Source organism: Cherax quadricarinatus, chromosome 1, assembly GCF_038502225.1.
Source record: "Cherax quadricarinatus isolate ZL_2023a chromosome 1, ASM3850222v1, whole genome shotgun sequence".
Classification (NCBI taxonomy): domain Eukaryota; kingdom Metazoa; phylum Arthropoda; class Malacostraca; order Decapoda; family Parastacidae; genus Cherax; species Cherax quadricarinatus.
In genome coordinates, this window is record NC_091292.1 from 97,764,974 (window position 1) to 97,783,653 (window position 18,680).

An 18,680-nucleotide genomic window follows, 5' to 3' on the forward strand; every position below is an offset into this window, starting at 1 on the left:
TGGTGAGAGGGATGTATGGTGAGAGGGATGTATGGTGAGGGATGTATGGTGAGAGGGATGTATGGTGAGAGGGATGTATGGTGAGAGGGATGTGTGGTGAGAGGGATGTATGGTGAGAGGGATGTATGGTGAGAGGGATGTATGGTGAGAGGGATGTATGGTGAGAGGGATGTATGGTGAGAGGGATGTATGGTGAGAGGGATGTATGGTGAGAGGGATGTATGGTGAGAGGGATGTATGGTGAGAGGGATGTATGGTGAGAGGGATGTATGGTGAGAGGGATGTATGGTGAGAGGGATGTATGGTGAGAGGGATGTATGGTGAGAGGGATGGTGAGAGGGATGTATGGTGAGAGGGATGTATGGTGAGAGGGATGTATGGTGAGAGGGATGTATGGTGAGAGGGATGTATGGTGAGAGGGATGTATGGTGAGAGGGATGTATGGTGAGAGGGATGTGTGGTGAGAGGGATGTATGGTGAGAGGGATGTATGGTGAGAGGGATGTATGGTGAGAGGGATGTATGGTGAGAGGGATGACTTAGTGAGATAAATTTCCTCCATCAAGGAAAGTGGAATGAAATTATGCGAGACAATTTAGGCCTGACTACATATGTTTTTATCTAAAACTTTCTTCTCGTCATATTAAAATAAAGATATATATCAGCTCACTTGATTTCTGGCTTATGATGCCAACCTCATCCTTAACTAAATTGCAAGATTTGTGAATTATGTCATTAATATTTTCTTCGTTCCACATTATAGGTGTCCGAATTTTCTTTCCTCTGAAATCTTTCTCAAAATCTTATTTCTAATAAATTGATTATGTTATTCATTAATTATTAGCAGAAAAAACAGAGAAGATTCTTTAGTCAACCGAAACCCTTATCGGGGTTTGTCTATATTAAAGAATATTTATAACATTCCCTAAGTGGAGCAGTATAATAAAAATGTGTCAGTGTCCCCAAAATCCTTCTAAGCAACAGCTGCTGCCACAATGTGACGACGAATTTCTAAAAGCGTATTTGTATTCTGGAACAGTTGCCAGTGTTGACGTATTTAGTCACTGTCACGAGACACTGGTGAGTGGAAGGTGCCTACCTGTGGCTCTGTCTCCTGGTCTACATGGTACCTGTGGTTGGCACTCTCCTAGTGGGTGTGGCACTGCTGGCAGGGGTCATGACCTCTCCTTCCTGGCAGCCTTGCGTGCCTTACGCCTCACACGAGGTCAGTATCGATTTCAAGACGACGCTGCCCACCACCTTCGTCTTAAGCACCAGGAGTGAGCAGTGGTCCGCTGACTTTATTATCGCAGGTCCTCAGTCACAATGGCGTCTGAGACTTCGTCCTCACTACAAGAACAAAAAGGAGATCATGATTATATTGTCTTCAGAAGGGAAACAAGAGAAAATGGGCAATTGGCCAGCAGACGCCTTTTCCATCTCGAAATGGACCGAGATTGATCTTAATTTGACGAGTGAGAGAATCTTGGAGGTTTCCACACGTTACCAGGGTGACATTTACCGTGTCAGTTCCAGCGTGGGCGTGAAGTGTGGGCGGGTGGAGGCGTCAGTGTACCAGGTTACTACAGCCATGCTAGCATGGGAGTGTCATCAACAATGTATTGCTCAACAGGTGACGGCCGACATGTCCACCAAATATTTGAAGGGCACGAACGAAACGTTTTTCATTCTGCCCGAAGAAAACTTCCAGCTTCACCTTGCTCAAACGTTTCGTGATTGCCTCGGCGAAGAAAGAGTCAGTAAGACACATATCCTCACCAAAAATAACTTGAGTGTGGATGCTGGAGTGTGGAACGAGGTGTCCATACACTACATAGCATCAGAATACCATGGCTATGCTCTCCGCATCAACAAAGGTCCAACAATTCCATTCTTCACCGACAGACAAATCTTCAAAAATTGTCAAACTGAGAAGTTCCTCAGGTTTCAGTTGCAAATGAAGAGCTCCATGTTGGCGTTTAACTGCAATAGGAGTGCTTACTTCAAGGAGGATTCGTGGAAACAGTCAGTCAACGAGTGTCCTGGTCCAACAGCCACCACACAGACAACCACAGAACACAGGTCTACAAGAAGGGACACAGCCTCCATCACTGCCCCACCGTCGTCTAGAGATTCTGCATCAGCGTCCAACCAAACGCTAGCTCCGTCACCAAGGCCCCGTTCCACTGCCACTATCAGCAATGTGTGGGCAATTATCATCTTGACTGGTGTGTTGTCCTTACTTATTGTCAGCATCCAGGCTCTGATCTTCACTAAGAAAATCACACGATTCTGAAGTTCCTATTCACTGCCAAGTGGCGGTAATAGGATTAATATTATTATTATTATTATTATTATTATTATTATTATTATTATTATTATTATTATTATTATTATTATTCCTGAATCAGTAGGGGTTTTACAAAGCATGGAAAGAGGGAGTTAATCATTTTCGTCATAAAAACAAAAACAAAGGAAAAGTAGCCCTAATCCAAACCATACCACGGTCGGGATTTGAACCCGCGGTCAGAGTCTCAAAACTCCAGACCGTCGCGTTAGCCACTGGACTCTCTGACCGCGGGTTCAAATCCCGCCCGTGGTATGGTTTGTTTGCAATCGTGTCATTACGATTTCGTGAGTCATCTAGCTCCAATTCCTTAGACCAAGGGTCGGCAACTTACGGCCCGAAATACCTAAAAGAAATGTTACATCAACCAGCCAAGCGCAGACAGTGAAGCTTGGCAAAACTACGATCAGTTGCCCATTTAGATGACATCTTGCATCTGGCCTCTTCCATTATTATTACACTCATGGGGAAGCGCTAAGCCCGTAGGATTTTACAGGACCTGGGGGGAGGGTGGAAGGTATTCAGGCTTAATTCAGGGAACTGGAGCACAGAGCCAATTCCCTAGATCAAGAGCCCCTCACCAGCGTCAAGGAACCTCCCTTGAGGGGTGACCTCTTCCAGCCTGTGACCTAACATAGTGAGACTGTCGAGCGACAAACACCAAGTGTCACAATAAATGCTGTTAGACAGAGAGAGGTGAGGGCAGGTTAAAAAAAAAGTGTCCGAAACAGATGGCATCCTTTCTAAGATACGTTATTAAGTACCACAAACGGCACTACTTACATTATACTAATCACTGATCTACCCCTACCTTACCTACGCCTGGGGATCCCCAACAGCAAATCACCTTAAGACAATAATAACTCAATAAAAAACCGCAGTACGAATGATCACACAGTCCACTGCTAGACACCCCCTTCCCCACATTCCAAAGACCTAAGCCTATTCACTATACAAAACATTCACTCTTACTACTGTGCATCGTACGCTTACAAAAGAATAAATTCTAATATTAATCCCGATCTGAAGCACTTTCTTGATAGTTGCAACAGGACCCATAGACATAATACTAGGCACAAAAATCTCTATGACTTACCCCTTGTCTTGCTAAATCTCTATAAAAATTCAATGTACATAAAAGAGCCCAAAATGTGGAACTCTCTGGCTGAAATCTCCAGAGCCACTGTCTCAGCCAGCAAATTCAAAACTATCGTTAAAAAATACCTTCTCTCCCTAATATATCCCAGCATCAGCTGTGAAAAATATATATCCATATGCTCATGTCACTAATATATAGAAAACATAATTTTATTCTTAATATATGTAATCCTCACAACCACTAAAGCATCGAATGTGTTCACATTATGTTAATATGTTATGTCTAGTTTTAAGTAGTGTCTAATTATTTGTATTAGTCTGATCGAAGGACTCAGGCATGTTAGTGGCTTTTTTTGTACTTAACAATATTTTATAACATGTAAAACACACATTGTATATTTTGCAAAGAAATAAAAAAAATTAATTTAATTCTAATTTAATATCAGGTTCTGATCCACCATGATGCCTGGTCACGGACCGGGCCGCGGGGTTGTTGGCCCCTGAAATCCCCCCGTGTATAGGTGTGGCCCGCCATTCGCTCAGACGTGGGCCCTGGGCCCCTGGCCACTAGGCAAAACGAGGTTGCCGACCCCAGCCTTAGACGAAGAGCTCTTCAAGGCACTAAACTTCCTCTTGAAGTGTGGTGAATGTGAGAGAAATACAACCACCCATGATTCCCAGTATGTAACTTGCATATAAAATAGGATAGCAGCACACTGCATATACCCAGTTTTGCTAATTTACATTAAAATAAGACTGTCACATCCCAGGGTCCCTTTAGTGGGAATTTGCGAATAAACAACCCCTATATATTATATATATATATATATATATATATATATATATATATATATATATATATATATATATATATATATATATATATATATATATATATATATATATATATATATATATATATATGTCGTGCCGAATAGGCAGAACTTGCGATCTTGGCTTAAATAGCAACGCTCATCTTGCCATATAGGACAAGTGAAAATTTGTGTATGCAATAATTTCGCCAAAATCATTCTGAACCTAACGAAAAAAATATATTTCACTGTGTTTGTTTAGTATTAAATTATTGTAAACAAATCTAAAATATATTTAGTTGGGTTAGGCTAAAATAAATTGTTCTTGTTATAATAAGGTTAGGTAAGTTTTCTAAGATTCTTTTGGTGCAAAATTAAAAATGTTTACATTAACATTAATGAAAAAAATATATCTTTAAACGTATAAGAGAAAATTTTAGAAAGGACTTTATTTTAAATGAGTTCTTGCTAATTGACCAGTTTTACATATTCGGCACGACATATATATATATATATATATATATATATATATATATATATATATATATATATATATATATTTATATATATATATATATATATATATATATATATATACAGTGGCTCTGCGCCTTGCTGCCCCAATTCACACAGAATATATGTGTATTTGCGGCGAAGTGCAAGCAGACCAATACGGACTACATGGTCTTAACTGTTCCAAAACCAAGGGCTGGCATGCAAGACATAATGAGGTCAACATCATTAAGAGAACCCTTGCTACAGCTGGATGCCCTGCCGAGAGGGAGCCCCGATCACTAGCAGCCAACAATACCCACAACCCAGCAAACCGCCCCAACGGGATCACCATCTGTCCTTGGAAGAATGGCAAGCTCTTAGCATGGGACTATACCTGTGTGTCCACACTGGCTGACACCTACATCCATCACAGTGTTGGGCGACAGGGAGGAGCTGCTGACCATAGGGAGGAGTACAAGATCAGCAAGTACAGGGACATTAGCCAACAGTATCAATATGTCCCAGTGGGATCAGAGACCTTGGGATCATGGGGAAAAAATGCCACACGTTTCCTTAAAGAATTGGGTTCCAGACTCATCGACACCACCAGGGACCCAAGGGCAGCCACTTTCATGTTCCAGCGCCTCAGCGTCGCCATCCAGAGGGGAAATGCTTGCTGCACACTTGGCTCGCGTCCAGCCTCGGAGGAGCTGGAGGAAATTCATGATCTTTGATACATTGTGCCATTGTATTCATGTTTATGTTTTTTTCTGTTAATGTATTTTGTTTATTAATAAATGTTCACATAGAATATAAAATATATAGGGGGTGGTAGGAGAAAAAAATATTCAAACAGCTCCGGGGAGAACCTTGAGTTTTCCCTGAGGTACGTTTATTGTCTTCTCTGAGGATGAGGGTCCCCAGTCCAGTTATAGAGGTGGTACTTCCATATATATATATATATATATATATATATATATATATATATATATATATATATATATATATATATATATATATATATAGATATATATATATATATATATGCAAAACAACCACTCTGAAAGAATAGAGAAATTCCAAGCGCTTTCGTGACTACTCAGATTATCAAGGATAATGTGAGTAGTCATGAAAGCGCTTGGAATTTCTCTATTCTTTCAGAGTGGTTGTTTTGCATATTCTGAAATCACCTGTTTACTGTGATCTTATTGCATATGTATGTATGTATATATATATATATATATATATATATATATATATATATATATATATATATATATATATATATATATATATATATAAAACAAGTCGGCCGTCTCCTACCGAGGCAGGGTGACCCAAAAAGAAAGAAAATCCCCAATAAGAAAATACTTTCATCATTCAACACTTTCACCTCACTCACACGTAATCACTGTTTTTGCAGAGGTGCTCACAATACAACGGTTTAGAAGCATGTACATATTAAGATACACAACATATCCCTCCAAATTGCCAATATCCCAAACCCCTCCTTTAAAGTGCAAGCACTGTACTTCCCATTTCCAGGACTCAAATCCAGTTATATAAAATAACCGGTTTCCCTGAATCCCTTCACTAAATATTACCTAGCTCACACTCCAACAACTCGGCAGGCCCCAAATACCATTTGTCTCCATTCACTCTATCTAACACGCTCATGCACGCTTGCTGGAAGTAACAAGCCCCTCTCCCACAAAACCTCCTTTACCCCCTCCCTCCAACCTTTTAGAGGACGACCCCTATCCCTCAATGTGTGGTGTGAATATTATGCAGAAAATTCGGAGTGTGGAAATTAGGAGGTGTGGAGTTGATAAAAGTATTAGTCAGAGGGCTGAAGAGGGGTTGTTGAGGTTGTTTGGTCATTTAGAGAGAATAAATCAAAGTAGAATGACATGGAGAGCATATAAATCTGTAGGGGAAGGAAGGCGGGGTAGGGGTCGTCCTCGAAAAGGTTGGAGGGACGGGGTAAAAGAGGTTTTGTGGGTTACCTGGAGGTTATTCCGGGGATCAACGCCCCCACGGCCCGGTCCATGACCAGGCCTCCCGATGGATCAGGGCCTGATCAACTAGGCTGTTACTGCTGGCCGCATGCAGTCCAACGTACGAGCCACAGCCAGGCTGATCCGGCACTGACTTTAGGTATCTGTCCAGCTCTCTCTTGAAGGCAGCCAGGGGTTTATTGGCAATTCCCCTAATGCTTGATGGGAGGCTGTTGAACAGTTTTGGGCCCCGGACACTTATGGTGTTTTCTCTTAGTGTACCAATGGCGCCCCTACTTTTTATTGGCGGCATTTTGCATCGCCTGCCCAGTCTTTTACTTTCGTAGGGAGTGATTTCTGTGTGCAGATTTGGGACCATTCCTTCTAAGATTTTCCAAGTGTAGATTATGATATATCTCTCCCTCCTGCGTTCCAACGAGTACAAGTCAAGTGCTTCCAAGCGTTCCCAGTAGTTAAGGTGCTTGACAGAGGGGGCTTGGACTTCCAGCAAGTGTGTGTGAGCGTGTTAGATAGGAGTGAATAGAGACGAATGGTATTTGGGACCTGACGAACTGTGAGCAGGGTAATATTTAGTGAAGGGATTCAGGGAAACCGGCTATTTTTATATAGCCGGACTTGAGTCCTGGAAATGGGAAGTACAATGCCTGCACTCTAAAGGAGAGGTTTGGGATATTGGCAGTTTGGAGGGATATGTTGTGTATCTTTATATGTATATACTTCTAAACTGTTGTGTTCTGAGCACCTCTGCAAAAACAGTGATTATGTGTGAGTGTGGTGAAAGTGTTGAATGATGATGAAAGTATTTTCTTTTTGAGGATTTTCTTTCTTTTTTGGGTCACCCTGCCTCAGTGGGAGACGGCCAACGTGTTGAAAAAAAATATATACAGTATACATATATATATATATATATATATATATATATATATATATATATATATATATATATATATATATATATATATATATATCTTTCTTCTTTCTTTCAACACACCGGCCGTATCCCACCGAGGCGGGGTGGCCCAAAAGGAAAAACGAAAGTTTCTCCTTTTACATTTAGTAATATATACAGGAGAAGAGGTTACTAGCCCCTTGCTCCTGGCATTTTAGTCGCCTCTTACAACACGCATGGCTTACGGAGGAAGAATTCTGTTCCACTTCCCCATGGAGATAAGAGGAAATAAACAAGAATAAGAACTAGAAAGAAAATAGAAGAAAACCCAGAGGGGTGTGTATATATGTGCTTGTACATGTATGTGTAGTGTGACCTAAGTGTAAGTAGAAGTAGCAAGACGTACCTGAAATCTTGCATGTTCATGAGACAGAAAAAAGGACACCAGCAATCCTACCATCATGTAAAACAATTACAGGCTTTCGTTTTACACTCAATTGGCAGGACAGTAGTACCTCCCTGGGCGGTTGCTGTCAACCAACCTACTACCTAGGATATATATATATATATATACATATATAAATATGTATATATATATATATATATATATATATATATATATATATATATATATATATATATATATATATATATATATATATATATATATATTTATATATATATATATATATATATATATATATATATATATATATATATATATATATATATATATATATATATATATATATATATATATATATATATACATATATATATATATATACACACACACACACACATACATACATACATACATACATACATACATGCATATGGAGCCAGGAGCTATGAGTCGACCCCTGCAGCCACAAATAGGTGAGTACATACACACCTGGGGAAAGGGCATTGAGGGTCAATGCCCCAGTGTTGTATATAAAACATATATAATTACATACATACCTGAAGGAGTATACATGGAGGATGTTCAAGGCGTCAATACCACCACGGCCCAGTCCATGACCAGGCTTCTTGGTATATCAGAGCCTGATCAACCAGGCTGTTACTGCTGGCCAAATGCAGTCCAATGTATGAACCACAGCCCAGCTGGTCAGGTATTGACTAGGTGTTTGTCCAGCTCCCTCTTGGTAACCTCCTCCCCTATGTATTCTGGGAGGCATTTGAAGCCTTGGGCCCCTTACATTTATTGTATTCCGTTCATCTACATTATTTTCACTTTATTTACTATTTCCGTGAAAGATTTCAAACTGACTTATCATCTCTATAAAAGACTAATACCCATTAATTTATTTTTATAATTCTCAAATTTCTCACTGTTCTTAAAAAAAGGGGAAGTTGTTTTTGATTTCTTTAACATTTTTAATTTCTGTATTACTTCCCATCACACATATCCAGTATCTTGATTATTTCCATACTTTATTATGCCTGTAAGCAAATATCCAATTTCTGTATTCAATTTTATGTCTTAGGTGCTAAACACAACATCTTATCAACTTTTAAGGGAAATAAGAGATTTTTCAGTCATCCTGTAGATAAAAAATAAAATAAATAAAATACGATGTTTCTCCCATAACCTTAAACTGTGACATTGAGGATAACATTTAAAAAAAAAGTGAAGAATGTATTCACATGAATGTAAATTATAGTAATAACACTAGCAATAATAATCATTGCTACAACTCAAAAATTTCTCGAGACAGAAAAAAAAAAACAATAATAATCCAGTTTACTGAAAACCCCAGTGAAAACTGGTTAGTGGGTATATAAGGTTTATAGATTATCCTCTACATGAGGGTCATTAAAGCTGCATGTTGCCTATATAGTAAATGTTCAGCATGCTATATACAATGAGAGATGCACATCTTTCTGTGAATGTAATTTTAATTACTGTATATATACCCATGATATACATGGGCCCCCTCCAGGATCATTGTATAAATTTACAATCCCATTTACAAAATAATTTGCAGATTTTCCTAAATAAAAACTATTATTATTCTGTTCAAAGGGGAGAGGGGAGCACTAAACCCATAGGAGTCAAAAAGCACCTGAGGAATGGAAGGTATTCAGATTCATTTCAAGGAACTGGAACAGTTGTAGTTGTGTAATAATGTTGGTAGAATTACTGACAATATGTAAAGGAAAAGGACACAAGTGCAACTAATGTGACATTTTATTGTGGCAACGTTTCGCTCTCCAGGAGCTTTATCAAGCCATTACAAACAATACATGGACACAGAGGGTATATATAGGCTCAGACTGAGGTGCAATACTAGTGGTAGTAGTAGTACTAGTGACGTAAGTTGTAGTAGTAGTAGTAATACAATATGGTAGAGCAATTAACTCGTACATGAGTAAAAGGATATAAAAGCTATTACTTGGGTAACATAAAAATAGGTTAGACAAATATAGACTGGATAGAGAAGGCCTTTTTCATTGTTCACTCTCTGTAATGTGCTTTGTGTAGTATTAACAGGAGAGACTATGTGATGGCAGGGTTTACTGTTTTCAGGAGGATTCTTGCTAAGACTTCAGAGATGGTGAAGCTGCCTTTGTTTTAATTGTATTCAAAACAGCGATTAGTGCTGATTCGAGGCACTTGCGTCTGCGGAAATTAGTTTCTTTGATCACTAATTGGGCATCCCTGAATTTCACGAGATGATTGGTGGAATTTCGGTGTTGGACACAGGCATTGTTCAAGTTATCGTTCCTACATGCGTAAATATGTTCGTTGAGGCGAGTGTCGAGGTTTCTTGCTGTTTCACCTACATAAATCTTGTCCCAGCCTCCACAGGGTATAGTGTAAACCCCTGCATTGACTGGTTCATGGTGCTTTGATTTTGTCCTGGTTAGATCCTTTATTGAAGTGCTGGAAGCGATGGCGACTCTGGTGTTAGCTTGTGAAAGTACTTTAGAAACGTTCAGTGCAACCTGGCTGTTGGGAAGAATTTTAACTTTGTTGGGAGTGGTGTTGGTGTGTGGAGAATTAATAATCTGAAGAGCTCTTTTCTTGCAGTCTTTGATGAAAAAGAAAGGAAAATGTAACTCAGTGAAGGTTTGGTGAATGTATGTACATTCCTCGTCAAGAAACTCAGGACTACAAATTCGGTATGCTCTTAGGAAAAACCCGATGATGATGCCTCTTTTGGTCTTAGTATCTTCACTGGAATAGAAGTGTGTGAGATCATTTTTATTGGTAGGTTTCCGCTTTGTCCATCATTTTAGTGTTGTAGTCACTGGTGTTGAGTATGACGACTCCACCTCCTTTGTCGGCGGTGGTGACGATAATGTTGGGGTTGTTGGCGAGGTCCTTAACTGACTACGAGAAACAAACACTGAGCCTCGGACTCAAATTTACCACCAACATATGCAAACCTAACTATCAACTCAACCTAGTTACCAGGAACCATAGACACAGTGACGGCAACTTCCAGAAGGGTTATATACAGGGCATTCTCACTACAGCTTTATGTGAACCTTCTTCTTCTAATCTTCCTAGATGATACATCACTGCCCTTAAGGACCTCGCCAACGACCCCAACATTATCGTCACCACCGCCTGCAAAGGAGGTGGAGTCGTCATACTCAACACCAGTGACTACAACACTAAAATGGACAAAACGGAAACCTACCAATAAAAATGATCTCACACACTTCTATTCCAGTGAAGATACTAAGACCAAAAGAGGCATCATCATCGGGCTTTTCCTAAGAGCATACCGAATTTGTAGTCCTGAGTTTCTTGACGAGGAATGTACATACATTCACCAAACCTTCACTGAGCTACATTTTCCTTCCTTTTTCATCAAAGACTCCAAGAAAAGAGCTCTTCAGATCATTAATTCTCCATGCACCAACACCACTTCCAACAAAGTTATAATTCTTCCCAACAGCCAGGTTACACTGAACGTTTCTAAAGTACTTTCACAAGCTAACACCAGAGTTGCCATCACTTCCAGCACTTCAGTAAAGGATCTAACCAGGACATCATCAAAGCACCACGAACCAGTCAATGCAGGGGTTTACACTATACCCTGTGGAGGCTGTGACAAGATTTAAGTAGGTGAAACAGCAAGAAACCTCGACACCCGCCTCAACGAACACATTTACGCATGTAGGAACGATAACTTGAACAACGCCTGTGTCCAACACCGAAATTCCACCAATCATCTCATGAAATTCAGGGACGAACAATTAGTGATCAAAGAAACTAATTTCCGCAGATGCAAGTGCCTCGAATCAGCACTAATCGCTGTTTCGAATACAATTAAAACAAAGGCAGCTTCACCATCTCTGAAGTTTTAGCAAGAATCCTCCTGAAAACAGTAAGCCCTGCCATCACATAGTCTCTCCTGTTAATACTACACAAAGCACATTACAGAGAGTGAACAATGAAAAAGGCTTTCTCTATCCAGTCTATATTTGTCTAACCTATTTTTATGTTGCCCAAGTAATAGCTTTTATATCTTTTACTCATGTACGAGTTAATTGCTCTACCATATTGTATTACTACTACTACAACTTATGTCACTACTACTACTACTACCACTAGTATTGCACCTCACTCTGAGCCTATATATATATATACCCTCTGTGTCCATGTACTGTTTGTAACAGCTTGACAAAGCTCCTGGAGAGCAAAACGTTGCCACAATAAAATGTCACATTAGTTGCACTTGTGTCCTTTTACTTTACACAGTTGTAGTTCCTTAATCAAGAGCCCCCTCACTAGCATCAAGGAACCTTCTTTGAAGGATCCTAAATAAAAAGTTACTTAAGATCTACTGCACTAAGTTACATACACTGAGAGGTATATATTTTTGGTGTATTTTGTATGCTGAAAATTAACTACTATATTTCCTTTCAAGGGATTAAATTATCCTGGGTATAAAATGTAACAGGTTAAGTGCAGCCTTAATGACCCTTGTGATAAACTAAACCCTATGCACCATTGTCTTGTGAGTCAACGTTAAGATCAAGGTCAGTTACACAGTTCATTGTAAGCAACACCCCCGGCCATCTTTTCATTTGAGCGGATGTTGTGGTGTTAAGCTTACTGATCAAGGGATAATAATGATGATAATATGCATCCTCTTCTAGTTACCATATTTGAATTTTGAAAGATTCTCTGGGGAAGTGGGGTGTATCTGCTCAAACAGTATTAACATGTGTAATTTACTATGTACTTTTCATTGTATGCAATGAGAATCGTAAACATAGCAACATACAGAATCCTACTACATATCTGACTCGGTATACCCTGACTCTGACTCTGCCTACTGTGAATGACGCATAACCTCTTAAACTTTTTTAAATTCAACCATACCTTGCAATAAGGTGATATGAATACATGTAATATATAATTTTGCAAGTATGCTATACTGTGATGTTCTAATGACTGGGTTCATGTTTGCAAAAACAAGTCATTATTAATTTAACCACATAAACATTTAAATAGTTCATTACCACTTTTCTTAGCTTTCAAAACTATGAGGCCCCAGTCCTTCAACCTATTATGTGCCTATGTAATCTTTTGACTACAATTCACAGGATGGTTATAGAATGCTATAATGCATAATAAACCTGAATTCAACCAATGACTTGGCTTTACAAAACATAAATAACAGTGAATCTAGATACTGGATTCAACATTAATGAATGTAAGCAATAACACAATAAGGAAGCCAGATATCAGACTCGGCACTTAATAACATAAACACAAGACCACAAGAATGAAGGAACACTGCAGTAAGCCTGTTGGCCCATGCTAGGCAGGTGTAACTCACATGCATACTCACTTAAGTACCTGTCCAACCTATATTTAAAGCTATCCCAAGTAAACAAAAATATGCCAAAAAAAGAACTCAGAATCATTGGTCGTGAACATAAGCAATAAGTACATACAGGAGGGCCCCAATTATAGAGCTCCCTCTTTTCGGTATTCCACATTTTCGTTAGCTTTCAATTGAGTCACTGTTCGTTACGTTCAGTACTTTTACTACCTTTCTGCCATTATCACCGTTTTTGTACATCGGTTGCATAAGGGAAGGACGCCTTGTGCCGTATTGTATGTAAAGTCAGTTCCTGATCAGCCGGGCTGTGGCTCGTACGTTGGTTTGCGTGCAGCCAGCACTGGTCACAGACCGGGCCGCGGGGGCGTTGACCCCCGGAACTCTCTCCAGGTAAACTCCAGGTGCTGTGTATTTATATTACTCTTATCTTTTTTATACTTAGCTGTATTGAACACTTAATATATGATACTTTTTTATACTCAGCTGTATTGAGCACTTAATATATGATAGTGTAAATACGTTATCAGGCATTTTAGACATATTCGATAATGAAAAACCACTCTTTTCCACCTGCTGTACTGATTCTATATGCCTGACAAGGTGTTCAAGTTCTTAAACTAAAACATACTGACCTAACTTCGGTGGTGTTCAGACATATTGCTCAGTCGTCACTCATCAAGGGCAGTTCATGAGGACAGGAAGGACTCACCAGTCTGGCTCCCTGAGCCCCCATGAGGATGGGAATATAGCTGGATTGGCCCCATAAGCACAAACTCTGTCATGAACCTCCCACCATCAGCATCAGATTGTGACTGCAATCCATCCCAAGCCAGGGATGGAACAATCATCACTAGTACACAACCAATCATTCCTCATGAGCCAGTGTCAGCACAGTGTTCCTCAAAAACATAACAGCTTTGTCCTGCATTAGTTTTGTTCATAATCATGGGGAAACACTAAACATGTAGGGTTTATGCAGCACTTGAGGAATAGAAGGCAGTAAGGTTCAATCCAAGGAAGGAGAGGAAAAGTCTGGCTCTTTGAATCAAGAGTCTCAACAGGGGCACCCTGTTCTGAGAATGGGTGATTATGTGCTGATCATTCTCTCCCTGGAACACTAGAGGTGGGAAGTAGTGCTTACACTCTGAATGTACTCTTGAATGCTCCTGCAGACTACAATGACTGAAGCCTACAACTCTCTCTGCACACCAGTGGCCAGTGACAGTCTACTGCTGATCTGGCCTTCTGGATGTCTAATCCACTACTGGAGGTACCCTGATGCCAGTGAAGAACTCTTGATCAAAGAAACTGGAACTAGACTCTCATTAAATATATCAAACTTCATTGCTTCTCATTCTTCAGGTACTGTATAACCCTTATGGGTTTAGTGCTTCCCCATGAATATAATAACTAACTAGACAAAGGGGCTATGTTAATCAGCCTAACTGCCTTGTTTGAGAGCTCACCTTTCTGCAGTTGTTCACAGGTATATTATATTAAAGTGCTGAACCCGTATACATCAAACAGTTAACGTTGATCTTAACTGCCTGAATGAGCACTTGCCTCACAGCCTCTCACTCAGGAGGTGAGAGGCAGGGAGGCCTGTGCTGAGAATATCTATGCAGTTGATAAAAATATACATCTTCAACATTTTTTCTGGCCTTTTCCTATTGACATTATTCTTCTTGAGGAGGTCCACTAAGTTTTCATATAAAACTTCCTTTCTTTTCATATTTTTCATCCAATGACTACTGAGGTAGATGTTCATACTCGCTCCAAGGCTCGGCTACCCTTATCAAAACATTATCTTCACAGTTTCCAATTCCACAAGTGGAAATGAGTTCTTTTGAGCTGGAAGCACAGCAGAATGTGCAAAACTGGAACAGTTAACTGTCAGAACATATACTGTCTGCTTTATGTAGTCGTTGACTTGATGAAGGTTATCCAGTCTGAAATGTTGGGGTAGTGTTGCACATTCTACTCTGATTCCATGACGACTATTCAAAAGCAGGTTGCAGAATGGAAAAATAATAACAAAGAGTAAGATTTTATTATAGCATTTTTATTAATTTTTATTAACAACTTAATTACAAAATGAAGTAAATTTAACAGTTCATTATATTGGCATGTACCCAACTACACCTACCATCTGACTTACGACCTTGTTTTCTATGCCAAGTTTCTGGGAAATAAAAAAGTGTTTGTGTTGTACACAGTGTTTATCCTAAACCTTACAATATAAAATACAGTACTAACAGCATAAAAAGTATAGTAAAAAATGAAATACCAAAATAAAACAATAAAATAAAGTCATTACAAAATGTGATGTTAATATTCAGTAGTAAGGTTCAACTTACGTCCATTTCGACTTACGACTGGTTTCTCGGAACTGAACTTGGTCGTAAGTCGGATGGTACCTGTACAATAATACATTTTGCATTACATAAGCAATTAATAAAAGTAGAACTTTTTATCAGCAGAACTCTGTGGCATTCAACTGTTTAAAATGCAGGATTTTTAATTACACAGTATACAAAATTGCAAGATGCGTTACTTCCTGAATTTCTTGTCCTTCTTCTTGCTTTTGATACGCTTTCGAACACCCAGGCTTTCTTCAGTGTCATCGTCCATGAGTTGTCGCTTTTTGCCCTTCTTGCCACTTTTCACATCCAGCCGAGACATTTCCTATAAAGATTCAGTACATATAGCATTGACAGGCAAAGTACATACAATCTAGGTTCCTTATAAATAATTCTTTAAAAGAAAAAATATATGTACCGTTGTATACATTTAAAATATAAAACCTTAAGTAAATTGAGAGGAAACATGCAAATGTGCCCTCCTATCATCCCTCTCCCTACTCACTTCCTGCTATTCTTCCTCATCCACTCTCCTCTTTTAATCCCCTGGACCTCCTTAAGCATCCAGCTATGTATTTCACTTTTACTACCCCCCCTACCAATCCCCTTCCCCATTCCCTAACTACAACCTGTTTCATTCCTTCTTTACATTAACTTTTCACATCCAAATTACCTCTCCTCCTGTTGTCTTTCCCATCTTCCATAGAGACTTCATTCAATACATAGCCATAACTGATGACCCCAAGTGATTGTAACTGTCGTGTGCAACCTGACACTGAACAGATCTCAATAAGCATTACTTCAATACAGCAGTAAAAAACTGCAACAAGCTAGACAACAACAAAGTAGGGGCTAACTCCATACAAAGACTGAAATATAAATATGACTGAAGCTAATTCACTGCAATCGAAAGCTGAGGTAAGCCCAAGAGCTGGAGTTCCTTCTCCTCCCTACCCCTGCAAGCTCTGTGGGTACAGTGCTTGTCATTAAAGTATGCTGCCCCCTCTAAAATCAAATTCACAAAATTGGTTGTCCATTGAACTTAAGGAATCTTTCAACTGTCTAGGAAGTGATTAACACACTCTCTTCTGGGTTTTTGGAGTAAATTTCCTCATGACTTGGGGATGGCATAATAAAACTGTAGGAGTGGGTTGATATCCTTTTTCCCTAGTAGATCTCTCTCTTTGTCTTGGCCCAGAAGTGCTGAATGGGGGTTCAAGTCTGGGGAATTTCCAGTCCAGTCATTGAAGAAGGGTGCCCTAGAGGCACAAGGCCACTAAGCAACAGATTTTGCAGTGTGGCAAAGAGTTGCTATCTTGCATAAAAACCTTGAACCACACTACATCAAAGATTCAGGTAACTGAGCAATGCTAGGTACATTATTATCTAGGCTTCCTTGGACATGTTGCTGGTGTGGGCATGTCATCAACGATGTCCTCAATGAACAGAATAACCAGGTCCTCACTGAACGCTCTGACACCTTGCTGGCGTCTACTGTTTCCATCGTTTGATGGCCTGCCTTATGTAAACCAATGAACTGTATGATTGTCACTTGTGTCGGACTTATCCCTCCCCACATTAATTCATCAATAACCAAAAATGTCTGGCAAACTCAGCCCTCAAGACTACACAGTGCAGGGGAACCAGGCAACACATAAATCTGTGAACCCACACAGGCCCAGAAAGCACTTAGGATGCAGCCAGTAGTCTCAAGAAATCCTGAGATGTCCCACTTCAAGTTGCAAGACCAGCATAACCGATTATTTCACTGACAAACCTACCAGAGTAGGGTATTACTTTTGAACATTATATTATGCCAGATGCCATTTACCCAGTGTACTTTAATGATGAGCAATGCAATTACAACTGCACCTATGTAGAAATGCACAAATAAAGAGGAACTTTAAACAGAAGCATGTACAATGAAAGAATAGTAAAGTTTAACACTTAAATAGGTACATAATTACTAAGAGTATGGAAGCTGGGTGTACTGTGCAAAAAAAAAAAGGAGATAGATGCAAGAGAGAGATTTAATATCTATCATGTTGAAAAGGAAAAACATGGAAATTCTAAGTCTAGTAATATAATATGAAGGCTGTACCTTAAGCCTTCAGGTATCAAGCAAGTACTTGAGGCAATAAAGTTTACACATAAAGTTGTACATACCAAACCATACCCCCGGCCGGGATTGAACCCGCGGTCATAGAGTCTCAAAACTCTAGCCCGTCGCGTTAGCCACTAGACCAGCTAACGCGACAGGCTGGAGTTTTGAGACTCTATGACCGCGGGTTCAATCCCGGCCGGGGGTATGGTTTGTTTGCAATCGTGTCATTACGATTTCTTGAGTCTTGTACATACCATTTTGGCAAATCTTTCTGCTTCTGCAATTCTTTCCTCTAGGACCAGAGCCTCTTCCTTCACAGTAGGATATACATCTAACTTTGTGCCAAGGAGCTGCTCAATTCTCTGATACACTTCTACTTCATACTGGAAAAAAAAAAAAAAAAAAAAAAAAAAAAAAAAAAAAAAAAAAAAAAAAACTGAGTAAGGTAGATAGAAAGGTAAGTAATTTTGAAATCTGAAGAGTGCTTTGACCTGGTAGATCATTAGTATTCTTTTCTTTCTTTTTTTCAACCCACCGGCCATATCCCACCAAGGTGGGGTGGCCCAAAAGGAAAAACAAAAGTTTCTCCTTTTACATTTAGTAATATATACAGGAGAAGAGGTTACTAGCCCCTTGCTCCTGGCATTGTAGTCACCTCTTACAACACGCATGACTTATGGAGGAAGAATTCTGTTCCACTTCCCCATGGAGATAAGAGGAAATAAACAAGAACAAGAGCTAGAAA

General features: G+C 39.5%; 1 protein-coding gene across 1 annotated transcript; it reads right to left on the reverse strand.

Annotated features, from left to right (window-relative positions):
• Positions 1 to 15,512: 15,512 nt before the first annotated feature.
• On the reverse strand, positions 15,513 to 18,318 carry LOC138852879 (probable ATP-dependent RNA helicase DDX47; the record flags this gene model as incomplete). The annotated part of the gene is given in 2 exon segments (XM_070086340.1): positions 15,513 to 16,156; positions 18,190 to 18,318. Coding segments are annotated over 2 exon segments (264 nt in total), but the record flags the coding sequence as incomplete, so codon positions are not given.
• Between the last annotated feature and the right edge of the window lie 362 nt (positions 18,319 to 18,680).